This window comes from Humulus lupulus, chromosome 2 (assembly GCF_963169125.1).
Source record: "Humulus lupulus chromosome 2, drHumLupu1.1, whole genome shotgun sequence".
Classification (NCBI taxonomy): Eukaryota; Viridiplantae; Streptophyta; class Magnoliopsida; order Rosales; family Cannabaceae; genus Humulus; species Humulus lupulus.
Genome location: NC_084794.1, coordinates 151811253 through 151825731, shown reverse-complemented (window position 1 = coordinate 151825731; position 14479 = coordinate 151811253). Strand labels below are relative to the sequence as shown.

The 14479-nt window shown below is 37.7% G+C and overlaps 1 protein-coding gene across 1 annotated transcript; it reads left to right on the top strand.

The window, feature by feature from the left end:
* Window positions 1-10612: 10612 nt before the first annotated feature.
* LOC133816363 (anthranilate phosphoribosyltransferase, chloroplastic-like) lies at window positions 10613-11222 on the top strand. The gene is made up of 3 exons (XM_062248902.1): window positions 10613-10738; window positions 10847-10906; window positions 11040-11222. The coding sequence occupies exons 1-3, from the start codon at window positions 10657-10659 to the stop codon at window positions 11192-11194; spliced, it is 297 nt and encodes a 98-aa protein (XP_062104886.1). The 5' UTR covers window positions 10613-10656; the 3' UTR covers window positions 11195-11222.
* The last annotated feature ends 3257 nt before the right edge of the window (window positions 11223-14479 follow it).

Here is a 14479-nt window from a genome sequence, read left to right as displayed (position 1 = left end):
CATTCACTCTTCAGCTGTGATCAGAGTCCAGGTTCTAGTGAGACCTTAAGAGTGATAAACACTTGGGTTGGGAAAAAGCTTTTCCATTCTTAAGCTTTATCAAACACTTGGGAAGTGAGGATTAGAGTGTTTCGGTATTGGAGTTAGACCAATCCATAAGGTCAACTGAGGTACCCTTATTCTTAAGTTCAACATCTGTTTGATTCCTTAGTTTCTTTAGTTTTCATTCAGGTTCTAACTTTTGTTATGGTTTTGTGGTTAGGTTTTTAAGTTCTTTGAACTTAAGTTGTCTTTTCGGTAAGTTTCCTCTTGGTGGTTTAGTTCTGTTCCTTTCATCTCTTTCCTTTAGAAATACTCACCATTTTTATTGTTGGTTTTAGGAGTGTTCCAAGTCCCGCATTTGTTCTCAATCATCCCGGTATTGGTAAGGAAAATTAGATAGTTTAGTATTATGATCTAGTTTATGTAATGTATGATATAGTTTATGTTTGTATGACCTAACATTTCAGGTACAATAAAGGGGTAAGTGTGTCCGGACCTAAGGTGTCCAATGATGTATGACGGACTATGTCCAGTAGGCTCGGTTGCCAAAACTTTATGACGGACCTATGTCCGGTGTATGATGGACTTTTGTCCGGGGCTTAATTGCCACCCCTGTATAAGAACTTATCTTTTTATTATATCTGACTTGTTATTTTTATTTATGCTTATGATATATAACCTATAGTTATGATTTATGACCTATGATTTATGATCTATGACCTATGACCTATGACTTATGACTTAGATTTATGATTTAGAATTATGACTTAAGATATGATATGATCTAGATGTTTGTGTTAGTATGACTTTGGTGAATATATGTTATGTTTGATTATATGACTAACCCTTGTTTGTATTTTCCTTACTAGGCTTAGAAGCTCACTCCTTATGATGTTGTTATTTCAGGAAATTAAGGATAGAAAGGCTGGTGGCGAGTGGGACCTAAGAGCTTCGTGATGTATTCGTTGGGGACCATAGAGTTGAGCAAGATCAAGTGGGCCAAATTATTTTATTTTTTTAAGTTTATTTTAAAGTTTGTTTTATTTAAATGTTGCTCATTTTCATGTCAAAGACAAGTATTTTATTTTTATAAAACCATGGATCCTTGTATTTTTTTTTTTAAGTTTTTATTAAATAAAAGAGTAATATTTACGATAATGACCCAACGTTGTGTTCTAGGTAATCTATGAGAAATTAGGGTGTTACAATTATTCCCAACAAGATTGTCCTACTCTTTTGTTGAATCTGATTGATGTTCAAGGTGTGGCATATGATATTCGTGTCAATGCCTGTCATGTCAGAGTGAGACCAAGCAAAAAAATCTTAGTTTTTCCAGAGAAAGCCCACCAGCATTTCTCTGACCTCCGCCTTGAGGTTTTCCCAACCTTGGTTTTCCTGTCGTGCATGGACGCGTCAAGATTTTCCTACTCAGCCTCCTACATGGGCTAACAACCCTCTCTTCTTGAACTCGAGGGTCCAACTCAATAAACTCCTCTGCTTGAACAACATGTACGTCTGCCTCCTCGGGTAGAGGGTCGTCGTCTTGATCCCAAATACTGGTTGCTTGAGGGATAGATTGTAGTAGGTCCTGGCCTCCTTATGGTCTCCTTGAACTGTGCTGATTCCCACCTCCGTGGGGAGCTTCATGCAAAGGTGGCAAATTGAAGTGATCGCTCCAAATTCTGCCAACACCAGATGTCCCGAGATTGCGTTGTACATCGAGGAGTAGTGCAATACAATGAAGGTGCAGTACTTGAAGGCCTGAAGAGGCACTTCTCTGAGTGTAAAGAGCATCTTGCTTTTCCCCATCGGAATGAGGCATTCCCTTGAGAACCCGTATAGAGTCGAGGTGCACAGGGACAAGTCACTTGTGGTCAGCCTAATCTTCTCGTAGGCTGACTTAAACAGGATGTGTACCGAATTCTCATTTTCCACTAAGATCCAAGCCACTATCATATTGGAAATCTGGCTTTCGACCACCAAAGGATCATGGTGGGGGAAATTGACCTGGTCAACTTTGATAATTCTAATTGATAATTAAATCAATTAATTGAGTCTATCTAGATGATTTTATCTTAGGTACAGTGGGAAACATGGACCTATGAAATCAAGCTCCAATAAGTTATAAGTTATCATAAATTTACTAACTTATTAAATCCTCGTGACTCCAATAAAGACTCATAATTGCACTCTTAAATTCATAAAACGCTCTATGAGCAATATAGATACGTTATTAATTATCCATTGTTACAACCATAATTGTTACCCAATCCTCTATAGACGGTCTACAATGAGATGGGACTAAAATACCATTTTACCCCTCATTGTATTTTATCCATAAAACACTTAGTTCATTATAAATGATATTTGTGTAAACTAATATTAATTACTGAAATGAGATCTCTATCATTTATCACCTTGAACCAAACTAAAAGGAAACCATCATTTCACTTCTTCATCAGAAGCTATAGATATTCATATCTATTATTTACTCTCCCACTCAATTATAATACTGAGTTCCCAAGATGTAAGTATGGGCTAGTCCGCAGGGTAAGCTGGTAACGAACAAGCCAAAGAACTCAAATAATACAATCATTTAGAATACTAACCACTCAGAATTGAGATTGAATTTACCTATGATCAACTATATGATATGACTAGAATAGATAATAACGGTATGTTTACTTATCCTATCTTCAGTCAATATCGGTCCAGTCCGATGTAACAAATACATCTGATCGTATCTACTTTGCTAATGTTCTGGAAAGAACATAACACTACAATGTGTAAGTAGATCATATCGTAGATTGACAAGTCAGTGTAAATCATGTGCACTGACTAATCTTAGGAATAACTTATTTTGAACATTTAATTATTTTTATATTCCACTGTGATTATGATTAATTATATGCTCGAAGTATATATTAGACAAATAATCATGAAAATAAAACATGTGAGCAAAGTGATTGACCAAGTCAAAAATGGATTTCTATTCTTTTTTTTATAATAAAATGAGATTGCAAAGAAATTGGGTTTTAATTAGGGCATAAAACCATAACATTGGGTTCACATGGGTTGCAACACCCAAGAATAGAGTCGCGCCACGACCATGCGAACCCAGAATTTCCACTGTTTTTGTCAACCAGTTTCATCCAAAATCAAACCCAATAGAATCCCAAACTCAGAATTAAATCCCCCAAACATTATTAGCATATAAACACCATCAAAACCTAAGTTTATCTTACTAGGAAACCTCTACCAAATCACTAATTCAAATCAAAACTTAAGACACCCAAGGAAACCACAAATCAGAATATCAAAGCTTAAATTACCTCTGATTAAGTCGTTTCCCAACTAAATCCTTCAGCTATCAAGCTTCTAATCTTCCCTATAATCGTTATGACTTTAACCTTTCTTGAATCTAAGTCCTAAAACTCGAGTTTCCTTCGAAAACACTCAGGAACGCCAAATGAGAGAACGAGAGAGAGAGAAGGAGACCGAACGTTCTTTTATTTCTGACAGGTTACTTTGAGCTTAAATAACCTCAAGCAAATTCAAATGCTCGGGGGACCCCAAAACGTCCCTGGGGGCCAAATAGTCAATATCCCCAAAATTCCCCCCTTATCTCACTAACTCCTAATATGTCATCAAAAATTTATTCTCATTACCCAATAACCTGGTAATGTACTAAATACTCAATATACCCCTTGACTCACACAGAGTCAAGCATGGGTCCCATTGTGAGTTTCCCACTAGCCTGCTCCTTAGGATTGTCTCATGTCTAGTAACCAAATATATCTATATCATGACGTGGTCCCACAGATATAGCACATATATGCCAAATATACCCATAAGGGCCCAAATTATGAAAATTTCCCTTTTAATCTGAAATGGGCCAACATGCATATTTAATACACCAAAACATGCATATCAAGTCATATTATAATATAACTCACATAATCATATAATGATACTTTTATATATATCATATAATCACATAATTTCTATAATTTTCTATCCTGGCCACATAATCAAGGCCCTAAGCCTTATTAGGTAATTTGGGACGTTATAACTATCGCCTCCTTACAGGAATTTCATCCTCGAAATTTTACCTGAACAGCTCGGGATATAGATCCCACATATCTGATTCTAGCTCACAGGTCACTCCCTGAAACTTACTATTTCTGTATAATACCTTAACCAAAGGTATAGCTTTGCTCCTCATAACCTTGTAATTACTATCTCATATCTGGACTGGCTGTTCCTCATAGGATAACTCAACCTCCAATTTCTGATCCTCATAATTCAACACATGAGTCTCATCTAATACATGTTTCCTCAACATGGAAGTATGAAATACATTATACACGGTCAACAGTGCCGAAGATAAGGTAAATCTATAGGCCACTTGACCGATCCTCTCCAGGTTCTCAAATGGTCCTACAAATCTAGGGCTCAACTTGTCCTTTTTCTCAAATCCCCCCACCCCTTTTCATGGTGACACTCTATGGAAAAACATAGTCTTCCACTTGGAAATCAACTTTCTTGTATTTCAAAAAAACATAACTTTTTTGTCTATTCTGAGAAGCGAGCATCCGAGCTCCAATACCTTCCATAGCCTTAGTTGTCCTCTGAATGACCTCAGGACCCAAATATTTCCTCTCACCCATCCCACCCAAGTGAATGGGCGATCTACGCTTTCTACCATACAACATCTCATAAGGTGCCACTCCCATAATCAACTAGTAGCTATCATTATAGGAAGGTTCTATTAGAGGCAAATATTCATTCCAGGACCCTTCCAAGTCCAATACACATGCTCTTAGTATTTTGTCTTATATCTAGATAATCCTCTCTGATTTACCATTAGCCTGAGGATAAAAAGCTATACTGAACTTCAGCTATATACTCATCTCCTTCTTTAACCTTCCCCGAAACTTGGAAGTAATAATAGGGTCCCTATCCAATAGGATAGACCTCAAATTCCATGAAGGCGTACTATCTCTCTCACATAGAGATCTGCATACTGGTCAACTGTATTATTCATCCTCACTGATAAAAAATGGGCTCATTTCAGATACCAGTCCATAATAACCCAAACTGAATTATACTGGCCAACTATCCTGAGCAACCCCATCACGAAATCCATTGTGATGTCCTCCCATTTCCACTTTGTGATACACAAAGTGTAATGCCCTGGATAGCCAAGATCATTACACTGAGTGTTTATAAAGAAGCAAGACTTGCTAATCAAGTCATGTAGTTCAAAACGTGTTACTGAAACTATAGTTGAACTAGGGTTAAAAGATTTTGGTCTCAAAAGCTGCATTTCTTATCAATAATCATTTTCTATTTACATGGGATCCCAAAATTAATAAGTTAAAGACGATTTACAAAAGATTCAAGATCTAGATACACTGATTAGCCATACTAAGGCAAAACAGACAGTTAAGCACATCCCATCCTGTTCCACTCCTCGGCCGTGGCGGCCGAACAGCTGACCATGTACATTCAACCCCGCAGCCCTCCATCTCAGGATTGATCCAACTTGCCTTTTCCTTTGCCTTTACCTGCACCACACAGCACTCATGACCCAAGGCCCAGCAAGAAAACAAAATAACAAAGCACAATCAATCAACAGACAATCAGATATCTCATACTGCATAAGCATGTACTCAATCAGTTTAAGCATTCATGATAATCAAGTATTCATCATACCAAATATATCATTTCATATCAATAATAAATCCACATATGATAACTAGGGTTAACACCCTTAGGCCGCACCCTCTATTTATCCCACTAATTCCGGCCCGCTTAAACCGAGCTCAGTGAATATTAAGTTGTCCTCGGCTATCAGTGGCCGAGCCGCGCCCTGTGCGCAAATATAATTTACGGCACCCTTAGGCCGTATATCACATGTCCCATGGCATAATACCATCTATGACATCATACAGTTAACGGGAGCACTTAGTCCAATCACAAACACATAACCGGGTGCAGTTTTCTTACCTTTGAATTTGCTGGCTTTGTTCGATTTGATCCTCAAGCACGATCCCTCTTGAGCCCTAGTGCACACCTAGCCACAACCATAGATCAAAATCATCACCAAACCTCAAGTCCAAAACCTAGACTCGGGACCAATCCCGAGCCCTCGGGAAGCTCTAATTCCACCAAACGGGGTGGTGGAATCAAACCCCAAACCCTTGGGCCAAAACCCTTGAAAATAACCCAAAAACCCTTTTCTGGAAACAGGGTAGCGCTACAGTGCTCTTTTGAGGGCGCTACAGCGCTACAAACAGAACCAAAAACACCTCAAAACACTTGGCCTAGCGCTACAGCGCCCCGAATAGCACCACTGCATTTTTTCCCTCCTTCGATTTTCCCGAGACAAACCTTACCAAAACTTTTCCAAACTTCAATCAAACCTAAAAACAAGATTATCAACATCCTCCACTCATCCCAAGCATCCCAAATACACAAAACCCAATCACATGCATCCCTAAACATAGAATTCCCCTTGGCTGGGCCCAAAACTCAGAAACTCAATGAAACCATAGAAATCACAAAGCTTAAGCTTGAGTTCCTTACCTCTGATGGATGAGCTTAGCCTAGGTTGTGTCCCACTCTTGCTTATCCTTCTCCTCCTCAAATCTTCAGCCCCAACTCCCTAGAATTCCCCATCATAACCCAGCTCAAAATCCATAACAATACCAAGAGCTAAAAACTGAAAACTACCTTAAACCTTACCTCAAAAGAATGGATTGCTTTAGCTAAATCCTTGCCAATTCTTTAAGCCAGACCAAGGACTCTAGCCTCAAGCTTTTACTCTAGCTTTCCCTAAATTTCTGCTCCAAAAGACCTCAATAATTGATGGAGAAGAGCCTAAACCGATGGAGAGAAAAACAGACTTCTAATTCCCTTTCTTTTCTTCTTTTCCTTTCTTTTCTTTCCTTCCGAATTCCAGCCCCTTCTACATATTCAACTAAGTATAAAACCTTAGTAATACCTATCCTTTATAATCCAAATGACCACAATACCCTCCCATGATTTCCTAAGCCTTTTAATCCACCTGGAGCATTTTGGTCATTTCACCCAATTCCTGCTAATTCCTCGCGTATCTCTATTATTTACCACTTACTTCCCGACTCCTAACTAATCTTCAATTATATTCCTCAATGTCAAGATTGACCCCAATATACTCTCCAAATTCTCATAAATACCCCCAGGCTCGCCCCGAGCCGGGTATTAATCCCTGCAGTGACTTTTTTGCTAAACCGCTCTCTAGGATCGTCTCGAGTCACAGATTACAAATATATCCACATAATAATGTGGTCTCGACAATTTATCACAAATATCTATAGTTATGCCCTCAACGGGCCAGAATTACAATTATGCCCTTCTAACCTAATCAGGGCCCACATGTATACTAATACACATAGTCATGCATCATAAATATTCAAATAGTCATATAACATGCGATTAATCATTAAATCACATATAATCCAATTATGCCCTCCCGGCGCACTAATCAAGGCCCTTAAGCCTTATTATTAAGTTTGGGTCGGTACAACTATCCCCTCCTAATGAGAATTTCTTCCTCAAAATTTACCTGAATAACTCGAGATACTGATCCCGCATCGCTGTCTCAAGCTCCCAGTTCGCTTCCTCGACCCTACTATTCCTCCATTTTACTCTAACAAGAGGAATTGTCTTATTCTGTAGTACCTTATCTTTTCGATCTAGGATTTGAACCGGTTGTTCTTCATAAGCTAGATCTGACTGCAATTCCATGTCTTCATACCTTAACACATGAGTCGCATCAGAGACGTACTACTGGAGCATAGAAACATGGAATACGTCATGGACTCTTGACAACGATGGTGGCAAGGCTAACCTGTAAGCCACCCTACCAATCCTTTCCAGGATCTCAAAAGGTCTGATGAACCTAGGGCTTAGCTTGCCCTTCTTACCAAACCTCCTTACCACTCGCAATGGTGAAACTCGAAGAAACACGTGGTCCCCAACCTGGAACTCCACGTCCCTACACTTGGGATCAGCGTAGATTTTCTGTCTGCTCTACGAGGTGAGCATCCTAGCTCGGATTTTCTCTATAGCTTCACTTGTCCTCTAAACCATATCTGGCCCCAAATACTTTCTCTCACCCATCTCATCCCAATGAATGGGTGTCCTGCCACTACACCAAAAGCTACTTTCCACAACACATAATTATAATTCTTTCGAAAATGTATTATTATATATCCTATGTAAATAGTGGTAAAGTAATAGAAAGAAAATATAAAAAAAAACCAGCCTACCCCCCAGCCTTTCCCTCGATACCTTTTTTTCCATTCTCCTTCTTGGCTCTTTCTCTTCCCTTCGCCCTAGCCGCCACTCCCATAACCATCATCATCCTCAGCTCCGACCACCTAACCACCATCCTGACAACCCTTTTTCTTTGAGCGAAGCTCCAAATCTCAGGCACCCGTGAACCCAACCCCACAATCAAGTGACCCCAGGTTCGAGCCCACCTTTGCGTGCCTTCGACCCAGTCCGACTTCCATTCGCGGGCCACCACCAGGCACGATTCTGCACCCGTTCCGCTGTGAGCCCCGAGTGTGCACCAAGCGAGGGCCTAGATTCCACAAGCCCAGGCATGAAAAGTGAGAGAGCCACAAGAATGGAAAAATTAGAGGGATTTCAAGGACTTCCAATTCCATCTCTACCAGGGATTCCAAATGGACAACATAAACGCAACAATTTATGGGGTTTCATTTTCTTCCCTAATTTCCTTTTCAATCAAACTTGACAGAGGAAATTAATGGGTTTCAATCGATAAAGATCATTTGTTTGATTTTGGCTTCCTTGAGTCTCGAAATGGTACTTTACTCTCACAATTAACTTCATTCTAAATTTTTATAATTTAGCAAAATGTGTTATTGAAATTTGTTGACTTTAGCATCTCATGTGGTAACAGTTCAAGCTTCTATATCTTCATACATTATAATTAGCTATATTATTATTATTATTCATGTTGATGGACGTTGAGACCCAAAGGAGAGACTTTCGAGGAGATGAGGCTTTGCAATTTTGGCACCACAAGCTGCAGCTAATTATTTTTGCTGAATGGTGCCGATGAGGCTTTGATTAATGCTTTTTTGTTGTTACTGAGAGCCAAAGGAGAGACTTTCAAGGAAGTAAGGTTCCTTTATTCATATCAATGTGAATTTATTTACACTAGATAACTTAGTTTGTCCAGCCATGATTTTAGACTGTTGAAAGTCTTATTACCATGTTGTTTGGATAGAAAGAACTGTTATCAATGCAATTGATTATTTTCTAAGAAATTTTGATAGACTGGAGGTTCTCTACTAAAGAATTTTTGGGGGTATGTTTCAAGGAAATAAGTAAAGAAATGACTTATGGATTTTAGTGGTTAAATAGATTGTGGGGATTGCGAGGGTGATGATCAAGCATAGTTTAGAAGTAGAGGGCTTACTTGATGCAGTGGACATTGTTGGAACAGGTGGTGATGGAGCAAACACAGTTAACATTTTGACTTGAACTTCAATACTTGCTGCAGCTTGTGGTGCCAAAATTGCAAAGGTGGCATCAATTTTATTCATTACTTGACATGAATGTGATCCCATATTGTAAATTGTTAGAGCTAAACATGATTTTTTTTCCCTTTAAGCAAGGAAATCGTTCAAGTTCTTCGGCATGTGGAAGTGCCGATGTATTAGAAGAGTTGGGGATAGTTATCGACCTGGAACTTGAGGTTAGTGCTGTTAATTTCTGTTTTAGATTAATAAGTTGGTACATTAATAAGATGCTAAACCAATTTCAAATTTGTCAATGTCTTTGTCAACAACAGCTTCTCATCTTGTAAGAGTGTAAGTGAACTAATTATCATATGGTCAATTTATCTCCTGATAACAAGGAGTTTCAAGCTATGTGAAAGAAGAAGGCATTGAATTTATGATGGCTCCAACATATCATCCAGCAATGAAGGTTGTCCGCTCAGTCAGGAAAAAGCTTAAAGTAAAAAGTGTATTTAATATATTGGGCCCTATGTTAAACCCAGCAAGATTACCATATGCTATTGTGGGTGTCTATGCAGAAGATTTGGTAAGTTTTTTTCTCAGATTTTTATAATTTTAAACTTTACTTCTACCTGTTTTGTTGAATTATGGTCTACATATGATGTTCATGGTGACTAGCAAATATGACTAGCATATCTAAGGCTTTTACATAAATGATGATGGAACCGTTTGTAAAACAAAAAAGATAAAGTCCACATAGGAACAAACAATAAATATCTGAATGCCTTTTTCATTTGTGACTTGTGATACTCTCTATCATCTAGCTCAGTCTTCTGTAATTTTAGTGTAAATCATAAGGACCCATCTAGCTGCGTGGAACAAGTTTAACTAATGAAAACAAGGTGTTTATTTTATTTTATAATGTCTATCCTTTAATGCAAATAGATTGAATGGCTTATAAATTCTATATCACTATGCTTTGCATGTAATTCACATTAAAATACTCTTTGACAGACATAATCTTTTAATATCTTGTTTCATGTTTCTGTGGTTCATTGAATAGGTTTTGAATATGGATAAAGCATTGCAGCAATTTGGCATGAAACGGGCATTAGTTGTTCACTCAGAGGGCTTGGATGAGATGAGCCCCCTTGGTAATGCGTGTAGTAGTTGGAAAGTTTTGACTTCCATAAGCTAATTTTTTTATATACAAGTTTCAGCGTACATAATCTTCAAAACTACTCATAAGTTATTTGACACAGGACCTGGGCTAATCCTTGATGTTACACCAGAAAAGATTGAGAAATTCTCATTTGATCCATGTGAGAAACTTGTCGCTAGTTTTTAATTTTGTTTTCTTTTCCGTTCAAGGAAATATGCCATTTAGGCTACCAAGATGGAATTTCAGATGTTATATTGCCACTTCAATCTGCTAACAAATCATTGATTATGCAGTGGACTTTGGGATTCCTCGGTGTACCCTGGATGACTTGCAAGGTGGAGGCCCAGAGTATAATGCCGAGGCACTAAAGGGCGTATTGTCAGGGGAGAAAAGTTCAATTGCAGATGCATTTGTAAGTATCTCCTTAATTCTTATGACAAAGCACTAGTGCCTTAAGTTTTTTTGAGAACATAATTCATGCCAAAAACATTGGATCCGATCTTAAATGCAGCAGCAACGCTCTTGGTTGGGACGGGGAGGCTAGCTTGAGTTGTTGTATTTTTTCTTGGTTGATATTTTGTATTGCATATGGTGTTGTTTCTTTTGGTTGCAATGTTGTGATTAAGGTAAACGAGAGACTAAAATTGCTAGTGGCCAAAACACTTCAGTAAAAATAAACAGTTTTGAGGAACAAGTAATAGTAGATCTTTCATTTATCATACCAATTTTGATGCAGCTTGAATGTGTATTTAGGCTTTTATTTAATAAGTATTTTAAGTCGACTTTATGAGTACTAGGAATTTCTTTCTTTTATCATTCTCAGTTTCTTAGATCTAATGCACATTAGATGTTTGAGAAAATGCCTCAAACAACTAGACAATGTTTGATCTTGGCATGAAAGTAAATTATTTCTCTCTCTGGTCAGCTATAATTAATGTTATTTTTAAGAAAGAAAGGTAATCCTAGTGATGACTAAGTGATTATAATGCATTTATATAGTAAATACAAGAGGTGCACAAGACACATGTCAAAATATAAATCAATGCTATATAACAAATGGCACATAAGAATAAATATGCAGCAAACCTTATGGAATTTATGTGATCTGTTGTAATGTTAGATTAGTTATTTCCATATTTAGTAAGCTCACTTAGTTTGTTTACTAGAAAAGTTGTACATAAAAGCTTCGACTCTCATTGATAACGAATGGTAATAATGTTGTATGACTAATGTTGTTTTTCTTTCTTTCTTTCCTTTCTATTGAAAATTGTACAATATATATTCTTTCATTTTTATTGAAAATTGTGCATGAATATACTATTTTTCTATGTTTGCATATTGTAGGACCTTGATCAAGACTCCAAATGCAGCTCGCGGATAGAGCTATGGATGGGGTTGCAGAGCTCAGGCTTGCGGAGAGTCGTGGATGGCTCGGTCTCACTGAGAGGTCATGGGTCCAAACTTGAAAAACTTGAAAAGCAGGAAAACCTAGCTGAACCCATTATTTTCATGCTGTTGGTATGTTCTATAAATTTCTGGCTGTCTTTGTTAGTGTGATGTGTAAATAAACACAAGTGTGAAAAGTACAAAGTACATTTGATTAAATATTTGCACTCTAGTCATGTTGACTGTGATATACGAAATGGGGAGTCTTATGCAGGATTAAATCAATACTTAGAGTTCTCAAGTGTAACTTTAATTAAATTTATTTGGAAAAAGAAAGATGAATTTTTTAGCTGTTGTTTTCAATTTTGATCCACTTAGAGAAAACCTAAATATTGAATTCTTATAAGTGTTTGTTGGAGTTTGCATGTCCTGTTATTACTTTGTATACGATTTTCTCTTTTTATTAAAGTTACTCTCTTGCATCTCTTGTTTATAATCAACTTTTTTTTATATCTCTTCCCTTAGAACACTAGGCAATATATATAATAATCACCTAGTATGCATAGTACATTTCTTATAATCCTATTGGACATATATTCAGCCAATAAATCTCTGTTGTATGTACTTACTTATGTCAATATGATCTTCTGCTTTAGTGGCAGCTATGATTATGGCAGTGAAAACATTTGATAACTACAGAATTTAAATTGGATTGATTCTCAGATTGAAGATTGCATTCCCAAGTTTTAACCTGTTCCTGAATTTTGGTTTTAGTCTCTCTAGCTCTTAATTTCCATCACTCAGAACTATAGTACTAAATTTATAATTCAGATTATTTAGGAACCAGTTGAAATGATAGTAGAATTCTTCTATGGTGTATAATTTCATTAAACTTCTGTTCATGAAGAAGTTTATCGAAATTATACACCATAGAAGTTTAGCAAGCCATGAGAGTAGAATGAGCAAAAAAAAATTAAAAATGCAGTTTTATATTAAACAAAGAAAGCTGATAATGATAGTTATGTAATGCTCACCTTGATAAAGCAGGGCTGAGTTCTAATACTTTCATCTTAATATAGTTGATAATTATCTATTTAAGGTTAAATAGTATTTGCTATGACATTCTTTCTTCTACCAATAAGTTTGAATAATACAATTTGGCTTGCTAAATGAGTACTAGAAGGCTAGAAGTCAGCATCTTTATGTGTAGAGTTTTCAACCAATTTCATATGCTAGAGAACTATTTATAATCAGTGTCTATGAAGGTTTATGCAAGATAGTGTTAAGTACCGGGAAAGCTTTGAGTACACGATTTCAATCATTATGTCTAAATACAATAGATTACACTATTGTGGAATCTTTGAGATTTAATTTAAACAATTTAATTTTTTTATTTTGTCGTTCTGTAATGCTTTATATGCATTTTTGCATTGTTCTATTGCAGAATCTTTGAGATTTTGTCTAAACTTGTTGCGATGTGCATTATAAGTGTATCCCATAGTTTACTTGTTACTTAATCAACTTTAAGCTCATTTTGTGTTCTCTGTATGTTCGTCACAGTCAATGCGTTGTCTTTATATAGATGAAATGTTACTATCTATGCCTCCTAACTTATTCTTTTCAAGTTGAATTTTTTAGTGTGTGTGATGTTATCTTTACTTAGATGTGGCTGTATATTTTTAGTTAAACTAGGTGAAATTGCATTTAGAGTTTGACTCACTCATTTTCATTATACCTGATGTGGATGCTCAATATTCCACGCTTATAAAAGACCCAAAGAACGCACTTAGGCCCCCATACACCCACACTCTTGTTAGGTCCTCGGGTCGTCACCTTTTCGCGGGGCCATCAGGTGCGCCCATACGTGAGGCCCTCATGTGCGCGCGCCCCCAGCGAGGCCATCATGCGCATGCCCCCTGCGCGGCCATCATGCGAGTGTGCCCCCGCGAGGCCCTTGGGCCATCATCTTCTTGGGAAGTCGTCGCACCATCACGTAACGAGTCTGGATCCGTGCCGCAAGGAGACAAGTATAGCAAGGCCTCTCCCCACTAGGAGCCTTGCAAGGCACGACAAGTGCATGGGTTATTACCGCCTCACATCTATGCCTTGCAAATGAGGGCTACATGGCATTGATCTCATGAGGTACGGAGTCCACTGACGAACTGAAAGGAGTTAGAGTACGGACATGGTACCCACGTCAGATAAGTAGTGGTGGTACGAACGAAGTACCTTCCGTTGTCCTCACCAGCTACTCCTCTGACACCCATACCAGGCAGGTAGTGGAGGCATGACCAAGTACAGAAGGTGAGGTGCTCCCATGATCTCTGACCTTGTACCAGAGCTGACA

What these genes read in the sequence shown, in the direction of transcription:
- LOC133816363 (XM_062248902.1), top strand. Translation starts at nt 10,657, where the DNA reads ATGGATAAAGCATTGCAGCAATTTGGCATGAAACGGGCATTAGTTGTT. An exon ending in GGATGAGATGAGCCCCCTTG is followed by an intron (nt 10,739 to 10,846) that starts GTAATGCGTGTA and finishes TATTTGACACAG; the next exon opens with GACCTGGGCTAATCCTTGAT. An exon ending in GAAATTCTCATTTGATCCAT is followed by an intron (nt 10,907 to 11,039) that starts GTGAGAAACTTG and finishes TTGATTATGCAG; the next exon opens with TGGACTTTGGGATTCCTCGG.